The 14,596-nt window shown below is 35.5% G+C and overlaps 2 protein-coding genes across 5 annotated transcripts in view; both read right to left on the bottom strand.

Moving 5' to 3' along the window:
• kmt2ba (lysine (K)-specific methyltransferase 2Ba) overlaps positions 1-2,693 on the bottom strand; it is a 34,528-nt gene extending 31,835 nt beyond the window's left edge. For 2 of the 3 annotated variants that reach the window (XM_039678339.2, XM_039678340.2), the window contains exon 1: positions 2,336-2,692. In XM_039678339.2, coding sequence (XP_039534273.2) covers positions 2,336-2,626 — 291 coding nt within the window. In that variant the 5' untranslated portion in view covers positions 2,627-2,692. Of the gene's footprint in view, positions 1-2,335 lie in introns of all 3 variants that reach the window. The other variant, XM_089122773.1, reaches the window with a different exon arrangement.
• A 1,436-nt stretch (positions 2,694-4,129) lies between these two features.
• ndufv1 (NADH:ubiquinone oxidoreductase core subunit V1) lies at positions 4,130-13,443 on the bottom strand. Of its 2 annotated transcripts, none has more exons than XM_039678838.2 (11): positions 13,353-13,443; positions 12,221-12,412; positions 12,056-12,138; positions 11,105-11,275; positions 10,792-10,975; positions 9,624-9,813; positions 6,934-7,146; positions 6,673-6,839; positions 4,955-5,036; positions 4,698-4,843; positions 4,130-4,618 (listed from the first exon to the last, which is right to left on the bottom strand). In XM_039678838.2, exons 2-11 carry the CDS (start codon positions 12,404-12,406, stop codon positions 4,541-4,543), a joined length of 1,500 nt encoding a protein of 499 aa, XP_039534772.2. In that variant the 5' UTR covers positions 12,407-12,412; positions 13,353-13,443; the 3' UTR covers positions 4,130-4,540. The 2 variants fall into 2 exon arrangements, with proteins under 2 accessions (XP_039534772.2, XP_039534773.2); XM_039678839.2 differs by lacking the exon at positions 13,353-13,443 and adding an exon at positions 13,302-13,327.
• Positions 13,444-14,596: the final 1,153 nt, after the last annotated feature.

Genomic DNA, 14,596 nt, shown 5'->3' with positions numbered 1-14,596 from the left:
CCTTACTAATATATATTATTATTAAGGGATACAGAATGACAACTAACATTTATGCATTTTTGAAGTAGTCTGCTATACTGTCATAACATTTGAAATACATTATAACAAGCTATCAGAATATTATCTTTTGGTATATTAATTACAATACCTGCACCAATTAAACTATTTTGTTCAGTTTGGGCCTCTGAACACAAGTGTTATTTTTTCTCCTTAAATGAACGATCCATATTCTATTCTATCTCTAGATCATACTAAATGTGCCATAAAAAATGATGACGTTTTAAATATTTTGTCTAAAGTTTCAAACGGTTAAATTGATAAAAATATATATATATATATATTTTTTTTTTTGATGTGCCTGGCTTTGCAGGATTAATCACAAACTTGACATTTGCCAAAAAAAAAAAAATTGGATATAGAAAACTCAAAACTTCAATAATTTTACTGAGGATATTTTAAAGAATGAAAGTGAACTTGCACTGCACTTCCAACACGTAGTGTCTGATTAACACAACTGCTGATATGAAGCAATGGTGACAGCTTACATTAAGTTCCATTTAGTTAACAAAAGTTCATGTATTAACTAACAATAAGCAATATATTTGTTTCGGTATTTATTAATCTTTGTCCATGCTAGTTCACAGTGCATTAACTATTGTTAAAGGTGGCATATGTAATAATTGAGGTAACAATATACGAAAAATGAGCTACACGCATCAAAAGAATGAGAAGAAATAAGTGCAAAGATGTCATTAAAAAACTGACAAGTTACAGTGCTGCCGAGATATTAACCTGAAATAGCATGCTAAATTACTAGCCCCGGCCCGGCAGGTATCGTAATACCAGTTCCGGCCATGGGAGGCGGTATGCGGACGGGCAACGTTAGCACCAGCCAAACTGCAATAGACGAGTGAGTCGCGCTCGCGCCGGCCGGCTTGTGTGTACTTGAACCTGATGTCAGTCGTGTGGAAATACAGCCAATTACTACATTTCAGTTCAGGGAAGAGTTCAAAAAATGATTGGTCGACATTATGCATGAGGAATACATTTTGGTAAGTTGTAGCATACTGTATCTTTCAACAGTGTTCATGTTCTTTTTCAAGCTAGTAGAGACGATCGGTTCACGTGCGCTAGGGATCTGTAGTGTTACATGTACAAGCGCCAAAACGGTATTTATTCTTTGAATTGCGTAATACAATTGACAGAATCTGAGAGCTTAACTAACCTGCTTGCTAAGTGTCAATTGCGTGTGTCTCACGGTGAATTCACGGCGCTAGCTTGATCAACATCAGCGAATGCTGTCTGTCAAATTAATTCACTAACAATAAAAGTGTAATATTATGAACAAAACGAATACCATAAACTTCAAATAATTGCCCAAGCTTTTATTTTCCCATACCGTCGAAATGCACCAGCTTGTTTTTGAGATCTATGAGGCGGTCTTCATCATTTAGTGTTGAGATTCATAGTGTTTAATTTAGTTCACTCTAGTGTTTAGTTCATTGAGTCTCTGATCTCTAAAAATCTCCAAATGTTCCACGTGAAACTGCGGTCTTCCAACCTTTTACTATCATGTCAAATGATTTGAATAACATGCGCGATGGTAGGAGCACAAGTCATTTTTTGGAGGTATACTGCCCCCATCTGTTATGGAATATGGAGTAGGATTTGATTTATGATGTTATATGGCACCTTTAACAAATACAATCTTTGATTTTAATAGTGTATAAGTAATAAAATTAACTAAGATTAACAAATGCTGAAGATATTGTTAATTCATAGTTCATGTTAACCAATTAACCTTATTGTAAAGAGTTAACGAAACAACTAACTTGTAAACAATGCTAACTTACGTTCTTGTACAAATGGATCTGAGATCCTTTTTTTTTTTACAAACATGCACTATATTTACTAATCCAATGGCGATTCCAGACAGAATCTATAATTAGTTACTGAAACTTATTCCTGATGCACACCTACTTAAACATTAAAAATTAGACGAACAGGCCCGTCAGCAACACTAACATTAACTGACTGTACACAAACTCCCTCATAACTAATTAACACCACACATTCGCTGTCCCACACACAATCCCCGTAGCCACGGCAACACCGTCAACCACCCGAAATGTGAACGCCACAGCCCGGCAAAAGCCCACCATATGACGAGCGTCCCTTTAATACTTTTCATCTCTGTAATCTGTAAAGCTCACGACCGTGCAACTGCAATCAGGTGGATGCATCTCTGCAGGAACTGACATCAGCCACTCAGCGACATGCTTATGATGCACTTGCTGTGAATTATTAGCACGGTATTACTAGCTAAATCGCTCACCTCATCGCTCCCGCTCGTGCAGAATCCCGCCTCGCGCTGGAGCCTGTGTTTCTCCGCCAGCCCGAGCAAACACGACAGTGACGGATCCTCTCTCAGCGTAGCTCCAACGTCGATGGGCCTCGGCCCTTTTCTGTCTTCATCCCTCACCCGACCGATATGAGAGCGTTTCTCCGTCCTCAACAGGCTCCGAGACGTCCATGGTCGAGCTGGGAAACGGCAGCGAACGGTGGCGGAGGTGTTTATGGTTGCTACTACAGCCGAGGCTGGTAATCCGCCTCCTGCTGCCGCCATTATTACATACCACAACAACAACTACGGCGCTTGAGCTCTCGAGAGGAACAAGATGGAAAGGCGCGAGATAGCAGAGGAAACGAACAGCATTGTGGGAGATGAAGTTTTTCTCTCTTTTTTTGCCGTTTGACTCTGTAAACATTTTATAAATAATATATATTCAACAGTTTAATCATGTAAAACAGTTTATTGAACCTTCATAAATATAGATATTAGACAAAAATATTCTAAAAGTCGATGCCTAAATAAAAATTTGCATGTTTTATGTTTTATATATATTTGTTGATGCATCAGACTATCGTGGCACATACAGTAGGCTATTGTATAATGAGAATATGAAGCTCAAATTCAATATATAATTTGGTGCAGTTCCTGTTATTTATGATTATAAATATTTGTGAATGTAAACAATTTAAAGCTTAAGGAAATGTTGTCATTGCTCTAGCAGAACTTTTTTGGGTAAGGGAACGTAAAATATTAACAATATTTAATGAAAATACACACAAATAGAGTTCAACACCAATAAAAAATGAAGGCAACTCTCCCCCTCGCCTGCTCCCGTTATAGAGGTCGCCACAGAATAATCAGGTCAACAAAAACAGGTCGTTTATTAGAGGTCGCCACAGCGTAAACATCCGCAGTTATCTCCAAGAGCACTTTATTGCAGCACACGAGATCCAGGGGCGGAGTTGGATGGATCCAGATCTAAGGTGTGGAGATGGGTAGGATTAGGGGTGGGGTTAGGGATCAGGAGGTGGAGATGGGTAGGTTTAAGCATATGTATGGTGGGAGGTTTATATTTTCTAGTAGCACCTCAATGCAGTAAAAAAAAAATCAAAACTGAAGTGTAAGATCAAGCGGGCTGCCTCAAGAACAAACGGCGCCGCTGATTGGCTGATTCTTGGTATAATTTTAGAAGTCTTCAGTTTTTTTTTGTTCATAATATCTATTTGTGGTATTCGACTAGAAAATCACATTGAAAATCAAGGGGAAAATCCAAAAACCTCAGTGAGCTCCACTCCACGAAACGCAAGGAAATTTTATTTATTTTTAAATTGATGGGGGGGGGTTCAGTTTATGTATATTTTTTTCTGAATATGATCTGTATTGAGACTCAAAAATTGTCCATTAAATGAGAATTTTTAGAAATTCTATTAATTTCAAGAATTTCAACGAAAACATATTTTTTCATTCTAATTAAAAACAAACTGTAGTAATTCTGAACTGGAAAATCATACTAAATGTATTGTTTAAAAAAAGGTGTGAAAACAATGTAGAGAATAATATAAAGAATAAAGAATATATAAAAGAATATAAAGAATAAAAAATTCTATATAAAGAATAATTACATTATCATCACGATGGGAACATACTGAAAAAACTGATCTTTATGTTCCTTTCCCAATTTATTTTTTTCTGAAAACCAAGAAGACTTCAGTTACATTCATCCTAATTCTATCTCTATTCATGACAATCCAAAATACAAACAAAAAAAAAACACTGTTTTAAGTTTTAGGCTCTTTACTTCCACAAATAAGTGTTTATACAGTGCGAGATTTTATTTTCTATTTTCAAGAAAACAGCCTTAACATCATAATAGGATTTAACATAGTTTCATCAACCATAACCATTTACTCACTACATGTTATTGTACATGCGTGATGTTATATCTGCTCAAACAGTTTCCAATCTATAATATGTCATAAGTCATCCAAAATCACAAGTATGCTGTTGAGTCCATCACCATAATAGGATAGTCTGCTAAAACTATTTCTAGATTTTCATTCAATCCCACTGATATATGTAATAGAAACAAAACATGGATGCCAGCAGTTCACACATCAGTGAGCGAGAGAAAAGGTTTTGCTTAAATAAGTGATAGGATGAGTGAGAACGGACACAGATATGGAGACTTCAAGCGCGTGCCTGCTGTTTCTGTTTGAAGTCTGCGATTCTGTTCTCCATTAAAGGGCGGAAGTGACGGATCAGACCCTAAGAACAACAAAATATAGATTAAGATATATTTTTAAATAATTTATCTATTTACATAAAAAAAGAATACAGCCTTTACCTGGACTGGCCATGCGGCTCCATCTCCCAGGGCACAGATGGTGTGGCCCTCAATCTGCTTGCTGATCTCCCAGATCATGTCAATCTCTGCTGACTTTGCATCGCCTTTCACAAAGCGCCACATCATCTTATTCATCCAGTCCACTCCTGAGAGGCACAGAAAAGAAAGACTAGTAAATAACACTGTAATAAAACATATTGTTTTCTTACAGTGAATAATAAAAAATGAAAAATGTGTATTCACATAAATGATCATACCCTCTCTGCAAGGAGTGCACTGCCCACAGCTCTCATGCTTGTAGAATTCAATCAAGCGGGCAATAGCTCGAATAACATCAGTCTGTGAAGAGGCAAAACTTTTTTAATTCTAAAAAGTAGAGATGTACCAATACTAAATTCCACCACCAATATGGAAATGACATCCATATGATTTAAATTTTCTTACACTGCTGAATGCTTAAAGAGTAACTAAACACTTAACCAACTTTTTTTAGTTACTGATCTGTAAGAATGGATCTTTATTAATACCAGTCATTGATTCGAGTAACTTTTTTTGACATTTGTTTATATAGTGTTCTATTTCTACAATACGTGGTGTAAAAGCGTCTTAGTGCTGCCCTCTTCAGGTTGAACGGTGGCTACTGTAGGGAGTCAGGAATTGGAATTGTGAGTATTGAAAACGATCAGGATAGAGTGTTTTAGCATCTATTTCGTCCCCTCTATCTCCGCCAGTGTTGGGAGTAACGCATTACAAAAGTAATACATTACAGTAACATATTACTTTTTGCTGTAACGCAGTAGTGTAAGGCATTACTAATCAATTTTCAGTAATATTTTACTCGTTACATGTTCAGTGAGGCTTGTATTACAGTTGTATTACAGTGTGTTGTCTGCTTTTACTTCTTAAAGCCCACAGACTATGTGAAAGTTTTAAAGCAGTCTTTTAGTGCCAGTTCAGAGCGGTCGTGTCTATAACATTGTTTTTTCCTCATAAATGCGAACACGAAAACTAAAATAAAATGAATATTTTAAGTTCTATGGAGACTGGAGAGCCAACCCTTCCTCATTCGATTTACGCAGTGTAATTAACAGAATTACAAAAAATCGATTTTGCCTCCTATTTTTTTGTCACGCATGAAAGTGTGTCTTTTCCCTAATATTAAAAATAAAACATAGACTGATATTTGTCTAATGTCTGGAGTCCTTTAAGGAAGTAGCCTATATACGTTTCAATACATGTATTTTCTGAGAATTTTTATTTCAAGTTTTGACTGCAAATGTCATGTCCATAATGCTGGACTTCCCCAATTTTAAATAATTTATCCTCAACTAGTTTTGTGGTGTAGGTCTACGTATTTTATAATGTTAACTTCAAATAATACTAATAGCCTAATTTAAAGATAAGGCAGCATTGGATATGGACGGTAAGGAGAATAACGCTGGGAGTTGGAAGAGGTGTGTCGCGATTCTGTAGGTTCGTGGATGTGGCGAATCGAGATTTCGGTTTCATATTGCATATCATTAGAGCCCAAAAGTTAAGTTCTACTTTGTTATTTTGGTGAAAGTAACTCAAAAGTAATACATGAGTAATGTAACGCATTACAATTCTGAGACAGTAATATTGTAAGGTAATGAATTACTTTTAAATAACAGTAACAAGTAATACCTAATGTATTACAGTTTGGAAGTAACTTGCACAACACTGATCTCCGCTGGGGTCTGCCCACTTTTTCAGCATTTTCAAATATTGCCAGTGGGTGGAGTCAGGCTCTGACCAGGGGTTTAGTTACCCTTTAAGCAACTGTATAGAATGACAGATCATTCAAAAATAAAGCATCTAGCCTATTGTGGCTATATTCCCATCGTAAAAATGCTAATGGGAATTTGCAGTGAAGAAAAGAGGAGAAAATAAAGTTTAGAAGTTGTCCGTGTCCACAGAAACAAAACCATGCGTGTTATTTAACAAAAGGACTCACTGATTTATCCATGACGATAAGTGCCGCTGTGCCGAGACCGGTCTGAGCCTGCACGAGGGCATCAAAATCCATGAGAACGGTGTCGCACACATTACGTGGGATTAGTGGCGTGGAAGAACCACCAGGAATAACGCACAGGAGATTATCCCAACCACCTCGGACGCCACCTGCAGGGATCGTATGAATTATAGATCAATAATCCTCAGGAGCGGACATGATTCGACAACAAAAATGTGTATGTACAGATAGTATGCGGTTTACCTGCATGCCTTTCAATGAGCTCTTTCAGGGGAATTGACATCTCTTCTTCCACCGTGCAGGGGTTGTTGACATGGCCCGAAATGTTAAAGAGCTTCGTGCCAGAGTTTCTCTCTCGGCCGAAACTCACAAACCACGTGCCGCCACGACGGCAGATGGTTGGTGCCACAGCTACGGTCTCGACATTGGCAACGGTTGTTGGACAGCCAAACACGCCTGGAACAAGAACATGTGACATTTATAACTGGTCATAGTCAGTGTTGTGCAAGTTACTTCCAAACTGTAATACATTAGGTATTACTTGTTACTGTTATTTAAAAGTAATTCATTACCTTACAATATTACTGTCTCAGAATTGTAATGCGTTACATTACTCATGTATTAATTTGAGTTACTTTCACCAAAATAACTAAGTAGAACTTAACTTTTGGGCTCTAACGATATGCAATATGAAACCGAAATCGCGATTCGCCACATCCACGAACCTACAGAATCGCGACACACCTCTTCCAACTCCCAGCGTTATTCTCCTTACCGTCCATATCCAATGCTGCCTTATCTTTAAATTAGGCTATTAGTATTATTTGAAGTTAACATTATAAAATACGTAGACCTACACCACAAAACTAGTTGAGGATAAATTATTTAAAATTGGGGAAGTCCAGCATTATGGACATTTGCAGTCAAAACTTGAAGTAAAAATTCTCAGAAAATACATGTATTGAAACGTATATAGGCTACTTCCTTAAAGGACTCCAGACATTAGACAAATATCAGTCTATATTTATTTTTAATATTAGGGAAAAGACACACTTTCATGCGTGACAAAAAAATAGGAGGCAAAATCGATTTTTTGTAATTCTGTTAATTACACTGCGTAAATCGAATGAGGAAGGGTTGGCTCTCCAGTCTCCATAGAACTTAAAATATTCATTTTATTTTAGTTTTCGTGTTCGCATTTATGAGGAAAAAACAATGTTATAGACACGACCGCTCTGAACTGGCACTAAAAGACTGCTTTAAAACTTTCACATAGTCTGTGGCCTTTAAGAAGTAAAAGCAGACAATACACTGTAATACAACTGTAATACAAGCCTCACTGAACATGTAACGAGTAAAATATTACTGAAAATTGATTAGTAATGCCTTACACTACTGCGTTACAGCAAAAAGTAATATGTTACTGTAATGTATTACTTTTGTAATGCGTTACTCCCAACACTGGTCATAGTGCTGGGCGGTATACCGGTTCATACCGAAAACCGGTCTATATTTTTATTACGATGTTCATTTTTAATATACCGCCATACTGATGTATTTAATCACACAACGTTCGGATAATTCTAACTTGTCTACAAACCACGTTTTGTCACGAAAAATCACGCAATAAAACTAACCAGAAATGACGCGAAACAGCAAGTGCGCCAATACCCAGCGAAGAAGAGAAGAACACAACACGCTAATATGGACGTCAGACATAGTGCTGCACACTGTTTTACGGGTAGTATGAATGAGTCCAGACGTACTACATGCGCCATGTTGTTGTCGCGTGACATACGCTGTCATAACAGTGCGAAAGAGCCCATTCCACTGACTGCACCAACTTCGTGCCGTTTTTAGTTCTGCTTTCTGTTTTCATCTGCGTTTTTACGTCGTCCGAGCCGACAATCAAGAGGAGGCGTCGGTCAGCTGCTCGCAGATCATGCCTTTTGTGGAGTTTCTCAAATAACATTTATTTACCTAATAAATGTTACCTCATAAAACGCACACACACAACCCCTATCAACAATGATAGATGTTGATTTTTGGCAAGGAAAATCCATTTATTTGCTTGTGATATTACCATCGATAAATAAACATGAATGAAGCAATAGAGATACTTATGTGTGTCTGTGTTTACCTCTACAGCCCATAGTTACCGTTACAGCCGCGTCTCAGGTTTCCGCCATTTTCAAATATAACAACAACAACTCCTCTCCCTTTGCCTCATGGGATAGTAAAGTGTCCATCGTATGCGCACTTCAGAATCTCACCGGAAGTAGTAGGTCATCCATCCGGGTACTTTTCGCTTACTGTTTTTCGCATACTATATAGTAGGGAAGTATTCGATTTCGGACGCAGCCTAGGTCTATTTTCTCCTGCACTGAAAACTTGTTCAGCGCAATCGCGAATCTCTCCTCTTCCCCAGTCAATCTTAGGTTATAAGAACGTTTTCATAACATTCCCATTAAGTTATGAAAACATTATTTCTGAGTGTTCTAGGAACATTCAAAATGTCCAGTTGTTTTAGACGTTGAATTAAAGTTCTTGCTTGGTTATAAGAATGTTATTAGAATGTTAAGAAATAACAATTTTAGGTTATACTGGGTGCTAGTCTATTCTACAATATTAACTAATGACAATAAAATGGACCATCTTAAGTCAATTTATTGCAGTAATTCTTCTCTCAATCAGTAGAAAATGCTTTGAACACCTGATTACGCATGAAAAAAAAAAACCATCATAAACCGGCTTAATTCTGAAAAAAAAAAAAAAAAAAAAAAAAAAACGTGATATCAATTTTTGGTCAAACCGCCCAGCACTAACTGGTCATACAGCATGACATTTCCCTCAGGTCATGTATGTGTTTATATATATATATATATATATATATATATATATATATATAAAATCTATAACATTTTTCGACTTACCCACATCAGCAGGGAAAGGGGGTTTCAGACGAGGTTTTCCCTGTTTTCCCTCAATGGACTCAATCAGAGCCGTCTCCTCTCCGCAGATGTACGCTCCCGCACCGCGCATCACAAACACGTCAAAGTCATAACCTGAGCCGCACGAGTTCCTGCCAATCAGCCCTGCAGCATAAGCCTCATTAATGGCCACCTGAGTGAAACCAAATACACAAGGTCAATACATCACTTCCCTCAACTACTATGTAGCGCATTTTATCACATTTACAACCCCTTTGCACGGGAGATTTGCCTTAAAATTTATTTTGATAACGCTTGACAACGCTTACAACAATAATAAGCAAAAAAAACATAGCACATAAAGATATTAAGGACTAAATCTACATTTTTAGATACACCATTTTGTTTATCAACACTATTCTTAACTGAACTTTAAGTAGATTTAATATTAATGTTATATTTATAAACTAATATATGAAATCAAAATATAAAGCGTAATATTATTCATATACACTCCCTTTCAAAAGTTTGGGGCAGGTAAGATTTGTTTTATATTTTTTTCTGATCCTTTTCGTTTTAAAAGAAACCTCTTATGCTGCATTTATATGATCAAAATACAGTAAAAACAGAAACACTTACATTAAAAGAAATACACTAAAATATTATTTTACAACTACTTTATCTTAAATTATTGTTTTAATAAATCTATTTGAATATATTTTAAAAAGTAATTTAATCCTGTGATCAAAAGATGAATTTTCAGCATCATTACTCCAGTCTTCAGTGTCACATGATCTTTCAAAACCATTCGAAAATGCTGATTTGCTGCTCAATAAATATTTCTTATGAATTGATTTTTTTTCAGGATTCTTTGATGAATAGAATGTTGATTTTTTTTAAACAGCACTTGTTTGAAATATAAATCTTTTGTAAAATTATTAATCTCTTTACTGTCACTTTTGACCAGTTTAATACATCCTTCCTGAATAAAAGTGTTTCTTTAAATTTATGAAAGGCTGACTATGATGCCTTAAAATGCGGCCTGCTTAAGGAGCTCATTTTTGAGAACTGAGCTTAGCAATGAACAGTTTTTTTCCCCCTTTCTCTTTTTAAAAAATGAGCGATATTACAAAGATATATCCACGTGAATAAACCAATATTTGTTTTTCACCTGCAGGTTGGACGACTCATTGTAGAACTCTCCCCGGATGTAGATGTAAGCAGCACGTGCTCCCATGGCTCGGCCAGCGACCAGACAGCCCTCGATCAGCTTATGGGGATCATTACGCATGATCTCTCTGTCCTTACAGGTACCGGGCTCTCCTTCATCAGCATTCACCACCAGATATTTAGGCCTGAGTGGAAAAAGAGAATGACCTGATTTGATCCAAATAATAAAAGCTACAGTACTGTGATGCTACAGTAATGTCGATCCATCTGCAGCAACCTCTGATGCGATCTTAGTAGTTGAGACATAAACCCACCTGCCATCACTGGGCTTGTTCATGAAGCTCCACTTCATCCCAGTTGGGAAGCCAGCACCCCCTCGGCCTCGCAGCCCTGAGACCTTAATCTCATTCAGGATCCAGTCCACTCCTTTATCCAGAATCTCCTTGGTCTTATACCAGTCACCTCTCTTCAGGGCACCTTTCAGCCTGAGGAACATGGGAAGCACATGCACTGACAATATAATAATAATACTTTATATGTGCACTGTACTTTAAATGTATATACACACAATACCAGTCAAACGATTTTTACAATGTTTTTTTAATTAAATAAAAAAAATGTCAAATCAATGCCATTTTTTAATAAAAAATACAGTAAAAACTGTATTATTATTACATTAATTTAATATATTTTTATACATTCCTGTGATGGCAAAACGAGAAACCTTATTATTAATTGAGCAACAATTGAGCACCAAATCAGCATATCAGAATGATTTCTGAAGGGTCATGGAATTTTATTTTAAATTGTAATAACATTTCGCAATATTACTTATATTATTATTTTTATATAAATGTATCATTGTTGAGCAGAAGTGACTTAACTAAGTGAAACTAGACTAAAAAAAAAACTGTACAAGTAACAAGACATAAGCCCAACTTATAGTACTTAGTTTTCACATATATTGAGAGGATGTGGAATCCCTTTAAACTGTTTGTCTGTTTGAATGTGTACTGTTTTTTTAAGTTCTGAAATGATTGTTATAATTGGTTATATTGCAATAAAAACGTGCTAAAAAATGGTACTCTTGATACTAATAGCTGTCACAGCAAAACTAAAATAAGGGCTATAATGAATACTAAAAATGAAAAAAAAAAAACATTATATATACATACATAAATATATACATATATATATATATATATATATATATATATATATATATATATACAGTATTCATAATACAATTTTTAAAAAGTTTTTACCTCCAGTCATGTCGTCCATACAGGTTAGTGAATATTCTGTCCTGGTCAGCTAGAGGTCCAAATTTGGTCTTCTTTGGTGTTTCCTGGGTGACACACAGTGATTTAGCTCATTTGCATTGATCATAAGTTATACACAAAGTAGATTTGCTGGATGAAGATAGTCACCTGTTGAGCTGTGCTGTTGTACCGCACCAGTGTCATGGAGTTTGGGGTTGGTGGAGAGGTAGTGGTGGTGGTGGCGGCGGCTACAGAAGTGCGAGATGCACCAGCAGCTGCAACCACAGCCGGGGCACGCGAAGCCCCAGTGGTCAGCACCCGGCTAAGAACGGGACAGCCGAGACAGGACAACATCCTTTTCTGAAAGAGATTAATGAAAAGCTAGTATTAAATAAAAATATAAATATTAGATGAAAAACGTATTATTAAAACGAACATGACGTGTATGATTTGAAGTACTACAATTAACTAAAAATAAAGATGAAAAGAAATATGAATAAAAAAAAAATAACAATAACAAAAGCAGATACTAAAAATAAAATAAAAACCGAAAATATAAAAATAAAAGCTAATTTAATTTAAAGCTATTAATTAATATTAAATATTAATAAATACTAAAAAGAGTATATAAATACTAAAAAGAGTATATCAATATAACACTGCAATCTGGAAATGTCCTAAAGGCACCAAAAATTAAATATATATCCATGAATGCCAAATTATTACATACATTATTTATATATGTAATAGTTACTTATATTGTCAATAAAAGTATTGTTATGCTTGCATAAGGTGTTGCATTACATGTTTACAAAAATATTTAACGACAACAAGCACTAAACATCCCAAAATAATAATAGCATATATAAAAGTAATTCATAACACAAACTTTAGAAGTTCAACACTATAAAATAACCTCAAAATGTCAGACAATTAACGTTAAGGAACAGTTACTCAAGAAGACAATTTCAGCAGCGGCCACAAACACACATTAACGTAGATAAAAGACAACCTCCAAAATGATACATTATTGCATAAACACACAAGTCATACTCATTTAGACACGGTACATTAAGTTAACTTATTGGAAATTTACTCGTCCCGCAATGACCTCCACATTTAACGTTACGCTCATGACATTTGAGGGACTACGGCAGTGCACAACATTTACGTTCCGATTTATTTACGTTAAAGAAAGTATATGGGTCGGGATTTATTAACATCAATTTTTAGGAAGAAAATGTCTAACCCTTGATCTGTAAACAGATGAATCAAGCGAAAGAGCCGAACCGCTGCTTACCTTCGTGATCTCCCTGGATCAGCGTTATGAAATTTAGACAGAGCGGAAGGAATACAGCGACCGAACCGGATGTAATAACGGCTTCGACCTGTTTTGTGTGGGGGCGCTGTTACGTATATATATTACATATCTGTGTTACACAACACAATGTTTTAGAGACATTAAGATCAAAATAGATATCATTATACGAAGTATCGAGGTATAATAATTCAGATAATCGTGAGAGAAAAATACGTCTAATCTAATTCCATTCTTAAAAAATAGTATGTTCTCATTTTGTTGCATAGCCTACACTCTAAAAATGCTTGGTTCCACCTTTTGGGTCAATTTACTATCTTAAAAAAGTTAATGAATTTAGGTATTTCATAAAAAATAAAAATACATAAAAAGATTTCTTTCTTCAGCTTAACACAAGGGACGATGTTTTGAAAGATGTCGTTAACTAAAACACTATGGAAGTCAATGTTCAAAATCGTCTGTGTTCAGCACACAAAAAAAATTCATACAGGTTTGAAACAACTTGAGGGTGAGTAAATGATGACAGTATTTTCATTTTTAAGTGAATTTTAAGTAGCCTTTAAGACATTAAACAAATATTACTGACTCTAAACTTTTGAATGATAGTGTATAAAAGTTTTTGCATGAAAAAAATAAGATAGTAACAAAAAATAGATGACAAAATATCAAACCAGTGTCTTGTATTTTAAAGGTGATGATCTACATATTTCATTCCATCTGTGTAAACTTGAGGGAAACTGATGACACATGGTTTGACATTATCTATACAATGAAAATAAATTTTACAATTTAAAAAATCAAAACTGTGCCAAATACTGTTTGTAATCACATTAGTAGACCACCTTTGTTGTGTCATTTCACCCCCAGTTATAAATTGCACAAACATGAAGTGTAGTTTTATTTAGTATATGAAAGCAATTAAATGAGGGAATCTGTAAATATTAAACCAGGCAGATAACATGACTACTAAACTGTTTGCAGACTGTAGTTTACAGCTTATATTATGATGTCCTTTCAAGTGAATTTTAGTAAAAAAGTGCTGTAAACATCTTTATAGTAACAATCTTCACTGCATCTCACTAGTGTATTGTTGCAATCAAAATAAATTCCCACAATTGTTCCCAGAAACAATCTCTATATCGTCATGGAAACATCAAATTAACTTTTATACTCAGAAGAATCACAATTGTTTTTCAATAATACTCATAATTCATCACTATAATATC

The sequence above is a fragment of the Pimephales promelas genome, chromosome 18 (assembly GCF_988280905.1).
Source record: "Pimephales promelas chromosome 18, fPimPro1.hap1.1, whole genome shotgun sequence".
NCBI classification, from domain to species: Eukaryota; Metazoa; Chordata; class Actinopteri; order Cypriniformes; family Leuciscidae; genus Pimephales; species Pimephales promelas.
The sequence above is the reverse complement of the archived record's forward strand: the minus strand, read 5'-3'. Positions and strand labels throughout refer to the sequence as shown.

Excerpts from the sequence above, each read along its gene's own strand:
- ndufv1 (XM_039678838.2), bottom strand. The coding sequence starts at position 12,406 with ATGTTGTCCTGTCTCGGCTGTCCCGTTCTTAGCCGGGTGCTGACCACT. Across the intron at positions 7,147-9,623 it reads CCCTTTCCCTGCTGATGTGG|GCGTGTTTGGCTGTCCAACA; the intron begins GTAAGTCGAAAA and ends TTCTTGTTCCAG. Across the intron at positions 4,844-4,954 it reads GTGCACTCCTTGCAGAGAGG|GAGTGGACTGGATGAATAAG; the intron begins GTATGATCATTT and ends TGTGCCTCTCAG.